The sequence below is a fragment of the Papio anubis genome, chromosome 17 (genome assembly GCF_008728515.1).
Source record: "Papio anubis isolate 15944 chromosome 17, Panubis1.0, whole genome shotgun sequence".
Taxonomy (NCBI): Eukaryota; Metazoa; Chordata; class Mammalia; order Primates; family Cercopithecidae; genus Papio; species Papio anubis.
The window spans coordinates 27,063,994-27,079,698 of NC_044992.1; the positions used below are offsets into that span (position 1 = coordinate 27,063,994).

Sequence of the window (15,705 nt, forward strand, 5' to 3'; positions counted from 1 at the left end):
CAGAGTCTCACTGTCACCCAGACTGGGTTGCAGTGGTACAATCTTGGCTCACTGCAACCTCTGCCTCCCAGGTTCAAGCAATTCTCCTGCCTCAGCCACCCAAGTAGCTGGGATTACAGGCATGTGCCACCATGCCTGGGTAATTTTTCTTTTTTTTTTTTTTTTTTTTTTTAGTAGAGACAGGGTTTTACCATGTTCTCCAGGCTGCTCTAGAACTCTTGACCTAAAGTGATCCCCCTGGCCTCGGCCCCTTTTTTTCTTTTTTTTCATGGTCAGTTCAGGAGAGTTTTAGCTTCATTATAGGCTACAGAACCAACTTTCGGCTTCATCTATCCTTTCTAATATTTACTGTTTCCTATTTCTCTAATCCTAGCTGTTTATTTCTTCCCTTTACTTTCCCTGGGCTTATTTTGCTAGAGTGGAATGTAGAGGGATGAGTATTCCAGGAAGGCACAAAAATTGTGCTAAGTCTTGGAGCTAGGGATGAGTGGGGAAGGGACATGTTCAACCATTCTAAGCCATTCCCTCCCCAACTCCCAGCTCCCAGGTATGTGCCCCTCGCAGGAAGAGCCCAGGAATGGGCCAAACACCTCACGTCTTTGCTCTGAGGACCACCCCAACCCTCCCATCAACAGCTCCAGAAACCCAATGGTCCTTCCTGGAAACAGGGGGCTCGCATCAGTCAGAGGTGTTTGAACCATGTCCCTCTGGGCCTGAGGGGCAGAAGGGGTCATATTATGGAATGTAAGGAGCCCCTGTCATCAGAACTTGACTTAATCTGTTTCAGATATTAGACTTCCACATAAAAGTTGACTTGGAAAAAGACTTCTGCAGCTAAACGAAAGTTTGAAACTACCTTGGTGATAAAATATAAGCAGACTAGCTTTCTCTTCTAGCTTTCCTACTCATTTCCCAGAAGACTTTGGTCAAGTTATTTAATCTCTCTGCATCCATTTCCTCATCTATGAAATGGGCATGATCATAATGGTACGTACCTCCTCAAACTAAATATATAACATGAACAGAGTCCTTAGCATAGCACTCTTTTCTCTACAGGAGTTAATTTTCATTGTTTTTCTTTTTTCTGCTAGAGAAAGTAAGCAGAAAACAGCTCCTTGGATGGCTTCCCATGGTGAGTGGCTGGGGCACATCTGTGTCCCTTTTTCCTCTCTGGCTCCTTGTGGCCTGGACAGCCAGAAGGAAGCCATGCCATGCTGCTTCAGCCCTCAGCTTCCCTCTTGCATTTCCTAAAAAAGTTTTTGGTGCCCAGCTCCAGCTCAGCAGATTCAGGATCCCCCTTCATCATGACTTGGTCAACACCCTACTCACGCCAAGGTCCTCTGAGAGCTCCAAGCCTCCCCACTCCCTATAAAAGGCAGGCAGAACAGCCAGAGGAGCAGAGAGGCAAAGAAACATTGTGAAATCTCCAACTCTTACCCTTCAACATGAAAGTCTCTGCAGCGCTTCTTTGCCTGCTGCTTATAACAGCACCTTTCAATCCCCAGGGACTTGCTCAGCCAGGTAAGTCACCATCACCTCCCCTCTCCCTCTCTTTCCCTCTGTTTCTCTCTTCAAGGAAGACCTAAGTCCAAGTGCTCCCACTTTTTTTTTTTTAGATCGAGTCTCATTCTGTTGCCCAGGCTGGAGTGCATGGGTGAGATCTTGGCTCACTGCAACCTTCGCTTCCCAGGTTCAAGCGATTCTCTTGCCTCAGCCTTCTGAGTAGCTGGGATTACAGGCACCCGCTACCACGTGCAGCTAATTTTTGTATTTTTAGTAGAGAAGGGGTTTCATTATGTGGGCCAGGCTGGTCTCAAACTCTTACCTCAAGTGATCCTCCCGTCTCGGCCTCCCAAAGTGCTGGGATTACAGGTGTGAGCAGCCATGTCCAGCCAAGTGCCCCACTTCTAAGCCCACCAGAATAGTAAGGCTCCTCAGAGGTTCACTTTAACATCTAATTTTAAAGATAGAAAGCTGAAGCCCATGTTGGAGACAGAAGGGACATACCCGCCCACCTCCAGGTTATCCCAGAGCAAGAATGAAACCTAAGCTTCTGACTCCAAATTTAGGGCCTTTTCTTAGACCTCATCTGATTTTCCCAAACTCTGCACATCTGGGACCACACCCAGTACCTTTCCCACTGGCCTTGCCCATGGCCTCCCCCTAGATGGCAGTGACATGTCCTCACCATGCAGCTGAGCCTTTGAGATCCTGAGGCCCATGTCACAGGTCCCACCTCACCTCGGGGTCTAGGGCGGGAGCGCTGGGCTTGGAGGTAGGTAAGATCTACTTCTTCCTCTTTGCTTTGCATCCCATACAGATGCTCCCTGCTGTATTCAAGCTGAGAAAAGCCTAAAATATTCTCAAAGCTTTTTATTTGTAACTATTTCTAGATGCACTCAACGTCCCATCCACTTGCTGCTTCACATTTAGCAGTAAGAAGATCTCCTTGCAGAGGTTGAAGAGCTATCGGATCACCACCAGCCGGTGTCCCCAGAAGGCTGTCATGTGGGTAGAAAAGTCCCTGCTCACCTGGCTCCTCCCCAACCCCACATTCCCCAGTCCAAAATTCTGCCCCAGGAGACAGACATCAGACTGACCTGGGATCTTACTCAGGATGAGATCTAACCAGACTATGTGATGCAAATCCTCCTATTTTGGCTGCACAACAGGCCCGAAGACGGCCTATAATTTCCCATGCCCTGCTTGCTGGATGGGCACCAGGCCACACCCTTTAGCAGACGCCAAGATCAGTTTCCCAGGGGCAGCAAGAGCACTGGTTGCCTCCAGAGACCCCTTCTGTCCACACACCTCCTACTTCCTGTCCCGCAGGGGTGCCTCTTCACCTGTAGCAGGTGGGTCAGGCAGGTTTAGAGCCCAGTGTGTCATCTCCTAGGTAAACCCTCAAAGGATTCCATCTTACTGCGCCAGCTTTCCTTCCTCCACAGCTTCAGAACCAAACTGGGCAAGGAGATGTGTGCTGATCCAAAGGAGAAGTGGGTCCAGAATTGTATGAAGCACCTGGGCCAGAAAGCTCACACGCTGAAGACTTGAACTCTGCTACCCCCACTGAAATCAAGCGGGAGTATGTGAAATGACTTTTCCATTCTCCTCCGGCCTCCTCTTCTATACTTTGGAATATTTCTACCATAATTTTCAAATTGGATGCATTCTGTTTTGTGATTCAAAATGTACTATGTGTTAAGTAATATTGGCTATTATATGACTTGTTGCTGGCTTGGAGTTTATTTGAGTATTAGTGATCTTTTTTAAAGCAAGGCGTTGAGCAAGTTGGTTGCTGTCTGTAAGCCCCCTTCCCTTCCACTGTGAGCTGCTAGCAGTGGGTTTCTCTTTGGCTCCCAGAGGTTGAGAGCGTGCCTGTGGGAGTCATGGACATGAAGGGATGCTGCAATGTAGGGAGGCGATGCATCCTCCCAATGTAGGGAGGTGAATGTGAGGCGTTGCTAAATATGTTATTGTGGAAAGATGAATGCAATGGTAGGACTGCTGACATTTTACAGAAAATACACTTTATTTAAAATCTCTTACACAGTGGTGTTTTCTTCAGGAGTGACTTCCAACCAGTAGGAGCTCTAGGAGGTGTGGGTGGATGGCAGAGCATGCCAGTGGATGGCGGATGTACAGAGGCCCTGGCCGTGAGGCTAGCCTGGCTCATCTGAGTTTCAGGGAGGGCCTGCCTCACCAGCCCAGGCTGTTCTGGAACAATGGCTCCAGTCCTCAGCATGGGTGCTCCTGGCTCGCAACTCATCAGTTTCATATTCAGTTCATTTCTTTCTTTAAAATCATACTCCTGCCAAAAGTAAACCCCTCCCTCCCCCTCTAGTCTCCCACCCCAATCTATGCCTCCCCACTCGAAGCAGCAAGTGATTCAGACTTCATGTGCACTTGACACCCAGAGGGAAACCAGATGACCAAGTCCTAGTGAGCCTCAGGCTTGGTAGGGAAGAGGGCACTTGGGCCGAACAGACCTTAGAGGATGGGAAAGTGTGGTCATAGCAAAGATTCTTTTAGGGGAGGGCCAAGAGGGCAATGTGGGGAGAGGGCCTGGGAGGAATATCCCCAAACGGTCAGATTTGGGTTTCCAGAGTGTAAAAGTTGGAGACATGTAGAAAGGAAAGTTGAGGGCAGGTTCTAGAGGAATTAGAATATCAGGGTGGGGAATTTAGACTCAGTTCCAAAGGCAGGAGGAAGGTATGAAGGTTTTTGAGTTATCCAGAGGGAAGAATGGATGCCAGGAAGAGTAGCTTTTGGCTGTGGATAAGATGGAGTTGAGAAGGGAGGGCTGAAAACAGCCTACTGCAATAGTCCAAGCAAGAGAAAATAGGGGCTGAAGGGCAGTCATGGGGGTGGAAGAGGGGAGGCAGATAAAGAAGACGGCCAGATGTGTGATGGGGGGCAGTCATAAGGGCTGAGGAAGGGCAGTCATGGGGGTGGAGGGGAGGAAACAGATTAAGAAGACTGGGCCAGATGTGTGACGTGTTGAATGGGGAATGAGGGAAACACAGCATGAGACCTTTGTCCTCTAAAAGTGACCTTTAAAGGTAAAGGTGTGCCAACCCCAAGACCTAGAAATACTTCCTTCCTTGGCTATTCTTCCTTGAATCACACGTTGTACAAATTGGAGCTTGTGAATGTCCCTTTTAAGGCATCGGGCCTCCTCTTCCTATATGTCCACCGAGGGTTCTCCTGCTCTTCCCAAGACAGCCCCACTCCTCCAGATAAGCTGGGTGGGCATTTCAATCAGACTCGGAACCCACCCATGCCTGGACACCCAGCGAGATCTTCCTCAAGGAGAGATGGGCACTGCTGACAACAGCAGGGCCTGTCCCCCAGATCTGGTACCACGCTGCGTCAGGCAGTACACTTGGCAATTTGGGACACCTGGAGGAATTATCCTGGGAGGCAACGGCCCTGGGCTCTAACACCAGATCTGCCCCTGAATTGCCGCATCTCTCTTTAGCACTCAGTCACCTCATCTGTAAAGTGGGTTTAGCAACATTTTACAGGCAGACAACCTCACATGATCCCCTCCAGCTAGGGCAGCTGTGATTTGGTGATAACATCACCCCCCGAGGCTGCTGGGCAGAGAAATGTTTCTGTGTCTATCTGGGACCTTACCTGTTGTGTTGAACTCATGTGTTGGTGCGTGTGTGTGTGTGTGCGCGCCTGTGTGTGTGTGTGGGTGGGGGTGTGTGTGTATTTTTCTCTTCTTAGGGAGAAGTGCCTTACTTGTTGTGTTGGACTCGTGTGTTGGTGCATGTGTGTGTGTGTGTGTGCCTGTGTGTGTGTGTATGTGTATGTGTGTATTTTTCTCTTCTTACAGAGAAGGGTCTTGCACCCAAATGTGGACCCAGCTGTGAACCCCAACTTTCTGTTCCACTGTACCCCTCTTGGCAGCCAAATCTAGAGGCAGAGAATCTGCACCACCACCCCGAGTCAAAGCTTACCCCCCAGGACAAAGGCAGTCACTGAGAGGTACTGAGTCACTTATTAGCTCAGTTCCTCTGGCACCAGGTACAACATGTCTCCCTCCTCCTGCCCCATCCTTCTGCCCCTGGCTTCCACCTCTCAACGCCAATCAAGTTTTCACTCTGAAATCCAAGAGACACAGAGGGCTGGGGGTTGATCATTCTATAATTTAAATGTAGAAAGTGCAACAACATAGCTTATCAAGACCAAGCAGATCCTCTGTGACCCAGCAAAAGCGGGGCAGAAGGAATGGTATAGGACTGGGGGTTTCCGGGACAGGTGAAGCTACGTGGTTTCCAGAGCCCATAATGGAAAGAAATCTGCTCATTTTCTTTTTGGCAGGCAGTGGCTCAACTTTTTAATGTGATTCTGAACCCATCTAGCCTTGTTCAAGGCGCAGGCCTCGTTGCCTCTCTTCAGCTTGAATCTGTGAACAGAGAATAAGAGAGAAGGCTGAACCACCCAAGCCACCACTGGGTGAGCACCACACAAGCCCCATCTCCTCCGGCTGCCAGGTCCCCTAAGCTGCTCTTGCTGGGCCTTGGGCTCCCCTCTGTAAATGAAGTTGCTGTACAGGATGTGTGGTTTGCACTGTGGGGAACAGCCAAAGCACCAGGAGCTTATGAATTGAGCTTCCTGGACCCCTCTCCTGGTTTCAATTTGGTGTATCAGGGTGGGGCTGAAGAGCCTGAAAACATTCTGACGATGAGAAATTCGCATCCTAGAATAGCTCTCTGCTCCAACTTTAATGTTTCTGTGTCCATCTGGGGCCTTACTTGTTGCGTTGGACTCACGTGTTGGTGCGTGTGTGTGTGTGTGTGTGTGTGCCTGTGTGTGTGTGTGTGTGTATTTTTCTCTTCTGATCTGTCTACTTCCTAAACTGGACTATTGTCCAATCTATAGACCAACTCTGTCTCTTACTATCTAGTTGATCTTAGACAAATATCTCTACCTTCCTGAACCTCACTTTTCATGATAACAAAAATATGTACCCCAAGAGGATCGACAGAGAGAATATACACAAAAAAGCCTTAAAATACTGACTGGTGAGTGAAAGCTACCCCAGTTAAGTTTGTAAAGACCCTGTGATGCAGCTATGTTTATGCCCCTTCACGGATAAGGAATACAGAAGGATACGCAGATAATTAGGTACAAAGGAGTTACCTGTCCACGGTCACCCAAGACTATGGGTTCCAAATCTAGAGACAGGAACTAATCCTGGTTCCCTTGCTCTTTCCAGTGCACAATAACCCCTTGTGCTTTTGTTAAACAATTCCTTCCTCTTAGCGCATAATGCTGGGATGTAATACTTGGCACCTTGGAGTTTCAGGAAACACAAGTCACTGCAGGAGCACAGATGTGTCCTTCCTCACACTTGCTAGGAAGCTCCATGCTCCCTCTAGCGCCCAAGCGCGGTTTGCACCCAGACGCTGGCAACTCTGGGTTTAGAAACTTTATTCTGGTAAAATACTGTCATCTAGTGTCTACTCTTCTAATTCCAGGCTGGCGGGGTTCTGTTCTCTAGGGAGAGATTGAGCAGGTGATCACTTACATTAAGCCCTCATTGGAGCAGCTGGAGCTGGTATTTCTGTAACACTGGATTGCCCGCAGGGAAATCTCTTTCTCCACAAATGAGAAGCAACATCTGGAGAAGGGTACCTGCACTGGAAGAGGAGCACAAACGATGGTTTGCATCCATTTCTCAAACTCTCACCTGTAGCACAATTTTTAAAAAACAAGCAAAAAAACACCTCCCAGGACAAGCCCTGGTTTGGGGACCACATCCGGAGGGTGCCGGCATGGCTCTGTCTCATCAGCCACCTCGTTCTGGGGCTAGGTAAAGAGTCAGAAGATTGGGGTTCAGATCAGAACTCCCCGCACCCCAGCTGAATGGCCTTGAGGAAGATGTGCCTTCACCGCAGCCCTAGACTTCCCATCTGTAAAATAAGACTTTTTGGAGCCTGGTTTCTAAAGGCTCATCCAGTTTTGGTATTTCACCGCACATGCATGGTTCTACCCCAGTACTCATGTCCAAGGGTCCTGGGCCCCACACCCCGAGGACCTGGTCAGTCTGATGCAGGACACGGTGGTCCACAGTTCACAGACCTGATCTGGGGAAGATTAGGAATTGTTTGAGGACTCCAAGTTGATGAGATGACAAGGGAAGAGCTCCCAGGAACTAGCTAGCTGCCCTACTCAATCTCTTGAATCCCCTCCTGCCCTGGTCCTCTGCTCTTTCCCAGCCCCCAACCCCCACTCTGTTCATTTGTGCATTCTCCTTCCACACCACACCCCACAAGAGACCTGCATTCCAACCTCAGCTTCTTCCTCCTAGTTTTTCTGTTTGCAACCCCTTTCATGCCTCTTACTAGGTTGCTACTCTCCAGACAGCCTTGGAGAGCGGACATAATCAACTCCATTTCACTGACAGAGAAAGCAGAGTTTGAGAGCTAAAGTGACTTGCCCAAGAGTAGCCAACTGTTAGAGCCCAGTCTTGCCTTCAGACTCTGCTTTGTGTCTGTCACACTGTGGAAGCTACACCCAGGCCCTCCCCTGGACCTCGGGCCTCCCCGCTTTACCCAAGTAACCTCACAGGTTCCCTCCCTTGGGTCTGGATGAAGCAGAGCCTCCTTGTACTGAAGCTGGCAGTTCAGTTCTCTGTGTTTGCCCCAACTCATGGTTCTCCTACTGGCTCTCACCCCCAGCCCGTCCAAGTTCACCATTCCTCCTCTTTAGCTAGGAAGAGGGGAGACTGAGTTGGTGAGTTCAAGGAGGCCTGCTCCAACCCCAGAGTGGCTGACCATGTTTCTGCCCTCCCTAGAGAGACACAAAGTGATGCCTGCCACACTCACTGCTCTTGCTGTCCACGTCTTGTGGCCACATCCCAGCTAGCAGCAAGCACACCAGGGCTGTGGTGATGATCTGCATGTCTTCTGGTCTGGCTCTGGCCTTCCTGGAGCAGCTTTGATGAGCCTGGTGAAGCTAAGAGCTCACCACTGTGCCATCCTGAGATGCCGAGGGCTTTTATTTGAAAAAAAACTCCACCCAAAACTCCAGGCCATGGTGGGAGCCACAAGTGGGAAGCCATAGGGACAGGGAACAGTTGCTCACACCCAGTGACCATGTGGTAAACTCCTTTCCCCACCTCTCCTGGGTGTTATTTGTGGTCATGGATTGATAGGTTGCATTGGGAACTTCCCCAAGTGTGGGAGCAGATAAGAATCTTGAAAAAGTGCGTGGGAACTGCCCTGGTTGAGTGGTAAGCAAAGAAAAGTAAGTGAGAGGAAGTGGCCTGTGTGTGGCTTATCCAACCCTACGTCATTCCATCCAGGCATGTACTACTGCTTCAGGGTAGAAGAGTTGGGACCTGAGCAGAGATACACCTGCATTTGAATCCCAGTTCTGCAGAGGAGGGATTACATAAACTTACCAAAATGCATATTCACACAAAATGCAAATAGCAATGCATGTCTCAAGGATGTGCGATAAGAATTAAATAACATTCTCTATGTCAAGTGACTGGCCTAGATATTGGCCATTTCTCTTTTTTTCTGTTTTTTTTTTTTTTTTCAATCCTCAACACTTTTCAACAGCTTATTCTGTTCTAAGTCCTTGGTTAGCCCCAGGGAAGGCGGTTATCAATGAGGAGCACTGCCTGATCTCGAGCCACTTCTCTTCTACTCACAGATAAACACGTGAAAGGCACCCAGTGTAAGCACAGAGATAGATGCATTATATCGGGGTTACAGAGAGGACTGAGAGTTGCTCACCAGCATCTGAGAGTCCTGCCAGGGAAATTTTCCCTTTTTGTTTTTTTTCTAGAGTCCCACTCTGTCGCCCAGGCTGGAGGGCAGTGGCTCAAACACACTGCAGCCTCAAACTCCTGGGCTCAAGCGATCCCCCTGCCTCAGTCTCACAAGTAGGTGGAACTATAGGTGTGCACTACCTCTCCTAGATAATTCTTTTCTTAATTTTGTATTTGCATAGAGATGGAGTCTCATTGTGTTCCCCAGGCTGGTCTTGAACTCCTAGGTTCAAGCAATCCTTCTGCTTCAGCCTCCCAAAGCGCTGGGATTACAGGTGTGAGCCACCACCCCAGCCAGGAGAATGTTCTTTAAGCAACATCTCCTGTGTGCTGATGTGGAGAGGGGAATGCCAAGTAGAGACAGGGTTTTGTATGAGGACAACAAGGCATAAGGGAGCACATTTCATTTCAAATCATCAGGAAAAGCAGAAGTGTAGGGTCCAAGGAGAGTGACAGGAGTGAGAGAGTGGTTGCAGAGAGATGTGGATGTACATTACAGAGAAGACTGGGTCATGAAGATGTATGCAGTGCTTGGAATAAAGAACACATAGTAGGTGCTCAAGAAAAAGTAGCTGAGCCAAATCTAGGCATTGAAATCATGAGGCCTGTGTGCATCATATAGAGTGACAGCTGGACTGATCTACTCTGATTGTGCACTCTTCAGCTCAAAATCCCACAGTGGCTCCACACTGTCTGTATGCCTCAGTGGATGCCAGCACATTCGGTTAACTGCAATTCCTGATTGCAAATAACTGCCACTTGCTGTACTATCTCTGGGATTTTGCTCCTGCTGTAACCTCCACCTGCAGAGCCCACCTCTCTATCTCCCTCTGTGAACATCCTACCCATTGCAAATGTCATTGTCTCCACAAAGGCACTTCTGTCATATCTAGCAGATAGGATCTCAGCCTCTTGTGGAACCCTCATGGCTGGATCGCCATATAATTCCTGCAACACTTTCCTTTAGTCCACCCTCCAAACATGGGAATGTCCAAGTTGAAAGGGCTCTTTCAGACTATCTACAACAATGGCTCTTAAAGTTTTCTGGGAGAGCTTTTGCACAAATCTGAATACTTTAGTCCCATTTCAGAATCAGAATCAGAACACATGTGTCTGTACATGTTGGAAAGAAAAAATTTCCAGGTAATTTTCTCAGACACCAGAAGATAAGAATCACATATCTCGTATGATCACTTCATATTATGATGAAACGAGAGGAAAGTAACTTGTCCAAGGTCATGCTGACCTCAGGGACAATGGAACTTGAGCCCTGGTCTTTTCATCTTCATGTGCAACTGCCTCTGAGAATACACTTTTTGCACAGTCCACAACTAACTTCCTCTGCTCAGACCAACCAAGTACCATTTATCCTTTCCACTGCTTCCTGCCACCTGAAAAGCGGTTGAAACCACAAACTACTGTTGTCTCTATCCTATTCTCTTTGTCGTTAGAGATGAATAAATACTATGTGCTATTCATCCTACTATGCACTATGCATCCATCTTTTTCTTTCCACTTTTAATTTAAGTTCCGGGGCACATGTGCAGGGTGTACCATTTTCTTTATCCAGTCTATCATTGATGGACATTCGGGTTAATTCCATGTCTTTGCTATTGTGAAGGTTCATGTGCCTGTATCTTTATAATAGAATGATTTATATTCCTTTGAGTATATACCCAGGAGTGGGATTGCTGGGTCGAATGGTCTTTCTACAAGAGATGAATACTTTTTTCTGCCTTTACCATAGGGTGTCAGGAGAGAGAGAAGACACAAGCGGGTGGTCAATCAGCCTAATGTAACTGCAGGTCCTTTAGATGCAGGAAACAGACAGGGGAAAATGTGGCCACCTTGGAAATTCTTTGCTCTTCCCCTCCTCCTGGGGTTGCTGGCCAGCCCAATCAAGAAGGGAAACGGGGCTGCCCTCTCCACCACTCGCTTCCCCTCCCCCCGCCTCACTGTGGCCACAGTCAGACCTGCACAGGCAAAAAGAGAACAGCAAGATTTAGTCATGCTTTTCCTTTCCAGGCTCCCTCAGCACATGGAAGGAACTGGCTGGAGGCTCTTATCACACAGGAGCGTAATGTTTCTCATGGGTGTCTCTTCCACCCCAACGTGACTGCCAAGGGCACAGACTTCTCTAGGCTCTAGCACAAAGACTAGGACCAAGTAATAACTCAATTAAATAGTTGTGTAACTGAACAAGCTGGGACAGATGGCATAGGATGGACTGATGTATAAGAGATGCTCTCAGAATAAACACTGAACAAGTTATTCATATGAACACATTTCTTCGTTAGAAATTTGAAAATCAGAACTGCCTGGAGATAGGTTTTCTTAGTCATCTTTTACGAAATAAGTACCAAATAAAAGAGGATAGGTAGAGACCAGATAGAGTTTGGCCCACGCAGCTGCCTCTTAAGACATCTCTTCCAGCAGCGTCCAGTGGAGTCCAAAGGTGTCCAGGAGTGTTCCAGCCCTCTTTCCTCCTCCTGGATGGCCTGAGTGGCCTGGGGCTTGGCCCTGCCTGCTCGCCTTGCAGCTACAGTTCAGCCTGATCCTTGCAGATCAGGGCATAGAAACCAACAAGGGAGAAGTCATTTACCCAGCATCACACAAGCACAGAAATACTGGTCTTGCTTTGTCCAGCTCTGGGGTCAAGTCTTCTGGGTTCCCTCACTTAGGGAGGAAGCAAGCTATAGAGGAAATGCAGGATAGTCAGACACAACTGGGTCAGATCTCAGCTCCACCACTTGACCCTAGGCAAGTAATTTACACTTTCTAAGCCTTTGCTCTCTCATTGTAAGCTCCACAGCTAACTGGACTTGGCACAACTCTCATTGTTTTTAAGATAAACTCCCCAGGCTGAGGCAGGAGAATCGCTTGACCCCTGGAGGCCGAGGTTGCAGTGAGCCAAGATCACACCACTGCACTCCAGCTTGGGCAACAGAATAACAGTCCAGTCTCAATAAAATAAAATAATGAAAATAAATAAACAAACTTCCCAAACCTCAAACACATTTATTTGAGGTTATCCGAAGGATCAAGTGAGATTTAAGAGGAGGGAAGGGAGAGGAAAATAAAAAGTTGGATCATTCAAAATCATCATGGAGCACCTAATATGTACCAGACACGGGGGATACCACAGCGGGACAAGACAAACAATACAGGCCCTGGTATTGGGAATTGTGCTAAGTCGAGGTTAGTGCTTCAAGGAGACAGACAATGTCCTGTGAGCTGCAGAGTGTGCAGAAATGCTCACCACAGGGCCAGACACATAGTAGATGCTCAATGAAACTGTGTCCTTCTTTTCCCCTCCATCCTGGACCACTCTCAGCATCAGTGCATGAATCCAGGCAGTGCCACCCTCTCTCCCACTGGGGCCCATTTCCTGGTCTCTTTCCCTTCTCATCTGGTGCTGCTTGACACTCACACCAAGGCTTGTGTCATTGCCCACCTAAGCAGGGTGTCCTCTTGGGTCTTCAAGTCTGCACCAGACCCCCTACCTCCTGAAAGCACAAGTTCAAATCCACAGCAAGGACCTGAGCACCCAAACACCTCGGGATTCAAAGCCCTTTCTCGTGTTTTCCAGCACCTCCTTACGCTCTGCCCACATTCCCTTTCCCCCTATTTTTCCCCTGACATTTAGCACTTTTTTTTTAAAGGAGCCCTCTCCTATTTACATCTCAGAAACAACATGAAGGAGGCATGGAGAACCCCTCATAGCAACAGAAAAACCAAGGGATGCCCCAAAGGATGTCACAGGCACCCAGCTTTTCAATGTGCTGCTGACTCCGACACCAACATGGTCCACCATGCTCAGGGTGACATGCAACTGTCTTGGTTGGTCTCAGAGGGTCCTGCACAGCACAGTCAGCAGACTTGCAGCAACAGAGTCCCACTTGCTGTCTGCACATACACTGGGATTTACTGCCCCTTCTGCCTGGAGTACTCTTTCCTGCTTTATGTGCCTAACTTCTTGCAGGCTGTCCAACGCGGAGCTCCCCGAGTGAACCCAGCCCACTCCTCACAGCAGGTACCTCACGCTAGTGTAATTTCCTGGTGGTTCACACTCCTTCCTCTCTAGAAGTTTCCAGAGAGCAGGAGTCTCTCTGCCACGGTCAGCATTTCATGCTGCAGCGTTTAACACCGCACTGTGTGCAGTAACTATTAGCAGGAGAAGACAGAAGGAGAGATTTTAACATCACTATGGCTGAGCTCATGTCACAGAGGAGAAATGAAGACCCTGGAGGTTAGTAGACAGACAGGAGTTCACACAGGTTGCCTGGATTGGAATCAGGATAACAAGCTCTGGCCCAAATCCTATGCTTGGTTATACCACACTGTGTAGTAGAAGACTGCAATTGCCGTTTGTGCTAATGGGCACCATTTGACACAGTGACAGGTTGCAGTTCAACAGTGCATTCATTCATTCATTCATTCATTCATTCAGCAAGCAAGCAAGCAAGCAAGCAAGCAAGCAAGCAAGCATCTTTCAGCTGGGCCTACAAGGATAAAGGCAGGATTTGTCGGGAGGGGAGAAGGAACAGGGGCCAGCATGGTGAGCAGGGGTTACGAGGGTGGGGTCTGAAGCCAGAATGCCCTGGTGCCTAGTCCCAGCTTCTCTGAACACTATTTGCATAACTTCTTTGAGTTACTTAACCACTGAACCTCATCTATAAACAGAGATAATAATAGCATCTGCTTATAGGCTTGTTGTGAAAATTAAATATAAAGTACTTAGAATAGTGCCTGACATATTTCTCTGGGAAAATGGGAACAGTGACATCACTATATGAAAATGTGTAGGCTGCTGTCTTCAGAGCTTGGGGGTGTGTGAGGCTGCATGGCAAGGGGTGGCTAGAAATGAAGGGTGAGGAGGGCTGGGCCCAGTTGTGCAAGATCCTGTTTACTGAGCTTTGTCTTGATCCTGTTGGCAATAGAGGGCCTGAGCTAATCTTTTGCTCAGGACACGGTGGCCCAATTTGTGGTGAGGGCTGAGGGCTGGTGCCAAAGGCTAGAACATATTGAAAGGAGGCAACCAGGTTGGGGAGGCTGGGAAAGAGCTCTGGTGAGAGATGAGGAGGGTCGAGGTTGTGTATGGGAGCATGTGAAAATCAGGGTATGAGCTGGCTCTGCCACCTGCTCTCTGTTGGATTTGGGCAAGTTCCTCTGTCTGAGCCTCAATTTCCTCACCCAAAAAGTGGGAAGGTTGGCCTAATTCAGCAACTCTTGTCCTTGAAATGGGATTCTTATATGGATCATTCGGGAAGCTTTGGTCAAAAAGACACATGCTTGTCTGCTCTAGATCCCCATATTCTAAATGCAGGGCAGACTTTTCCAAATGAAAACGCTTCTCATGTAATCCAATCCTACCATTTCTCTACCCCGTCAAAAGCCCCTAACCTGGATGGCCACTGGGACTCTCTCTAGCCTGGCATTTACTGACTCTCAGGATCTTCAAGCAAGGGCAGACTCCTGCCCACCAGTCACGCTCAAAGCGTCACCCTTGCCCATCCCTGCTGGGACCGGCAGTCGGATCTGGCCTGTTAACAGCAAACGGTCATGCGGAGGGGGCCTGCTCGGGAGGTTACCAGAAATGCCCCTTCCCCTTCTGACGAGGCTCAAAGGCAGTGAAACCTAATCGGACTGAACCTGGCCTTTGAGGTATTTAGGTCCCTCACCCACTCTAAGAACCACACTTGCAATCCTTCCATCTGACACTTAGCAAGCACTTTAAACTTAGAATGTGTTGTGAACTCCGCATCGTGGTTCTTGAGATATTTGATGCTGTATCAAAAATATTCACCTTGCAATGTCTCTGTGAGTATCCAAGGGGTCCCTGGGGTCAGGCATAAGCCATGCACAGCTTGGTGCTCAGGGGTACACTAGATGAACGTGCCCTTCCATCTTCTCCCTCCTGGTCCCCACTCCCATAGAGCAGGAACAGCCCTTAGGAAGACCTGGGGTAGACCAGGTCATATTACTGATGAGTAGCTTGAGGCTGAGAAAGAAAAAGCAAATCGTCATGTCGGGACTTGGTAACAGGGCCCTGGAGACAGTCCTGCCTCTTAATTCCCAGGCCAGGCTCTTTCTCTTGTGATTTGCTGGCCATGTGCTGCTATCTGGAGGGCTCGCTGTGGACAGAGAGAAGGTGAGGATGCTGAAGTTCTGCAGGATTCCCACAGCCCACCTGGAGGCCAGAACACAGTGCCTTTGCAGGGAGTGGTGGGGGGAAAGCCCCTGCATTTTCACCCCACAGAGCAAGGATGCAGTGGCAGGAAGTGGCAGCAATGACTTCAAAATATGCCCACTAAAACCAACAAGGCCACCCATCATTGAGGTGACACACCCACAAACTACTGGGAAAGTCCCCCAAGGAGTCCTTCCCTTTCTGGGGTGGCAGGTGGAAC

General features: G+C 48.7%; 2 protein-coding genes across 2 annotated transcripts; one reads left to right on the plus strand and one right to left on the minus strand.

The window, feature by feature from the left end:
* The first annotated feature begins 212 nt into the window (after positions 1 to 212).
* CCL13 (C-C motif chemokine ligand 13) lies at positions 213 to 3,548 on the plus strand. The gene is made up of 3 exons (XM_003912601.5): positions 213 to 1,521; positions 2,394 to 2,508; positions 2,949 to 3,548. Exons 1-3 carry the CDS (start codon positions 1,446 to 1,448, stop codon positions 3,052 to 3,054), a joined length of 297 nt encoding a protein of 98 aa, XP_003912650.2. The 5' UTR covers positions 213 to 1,445; the 3' UTR covers positions 3,055 to 3,548.
* A 2,089-nt stretch (positions 3,549 to 5,637) lies between these two features.
* Positions 5,638 to 8,987, minus strand: CCL1 (C-C motif chemokine ligand 1). Its single transcript, XM_031657467.1, has 3 exons — positions 8,343 to 8,987; positions 7,043 to 7,154; positions 5,638 to 5,917 (listed from the first exon to the last, which is right to left on the minus strand). Exons 1-3 carry the CDS (start codon positions 8,416 to 8,418, stop codon positions 5,815 to 5,817), a joined length of 291 nt encoding a protein of 96 aa, XP_031513327.1. The 5' UTR covers positions 8,419 to 8,987; the 3' UTR covers positions 5,638 to 5,814.
* Positions 8,988 to 15,705: the final 6,718 nt, after the last annotated feature.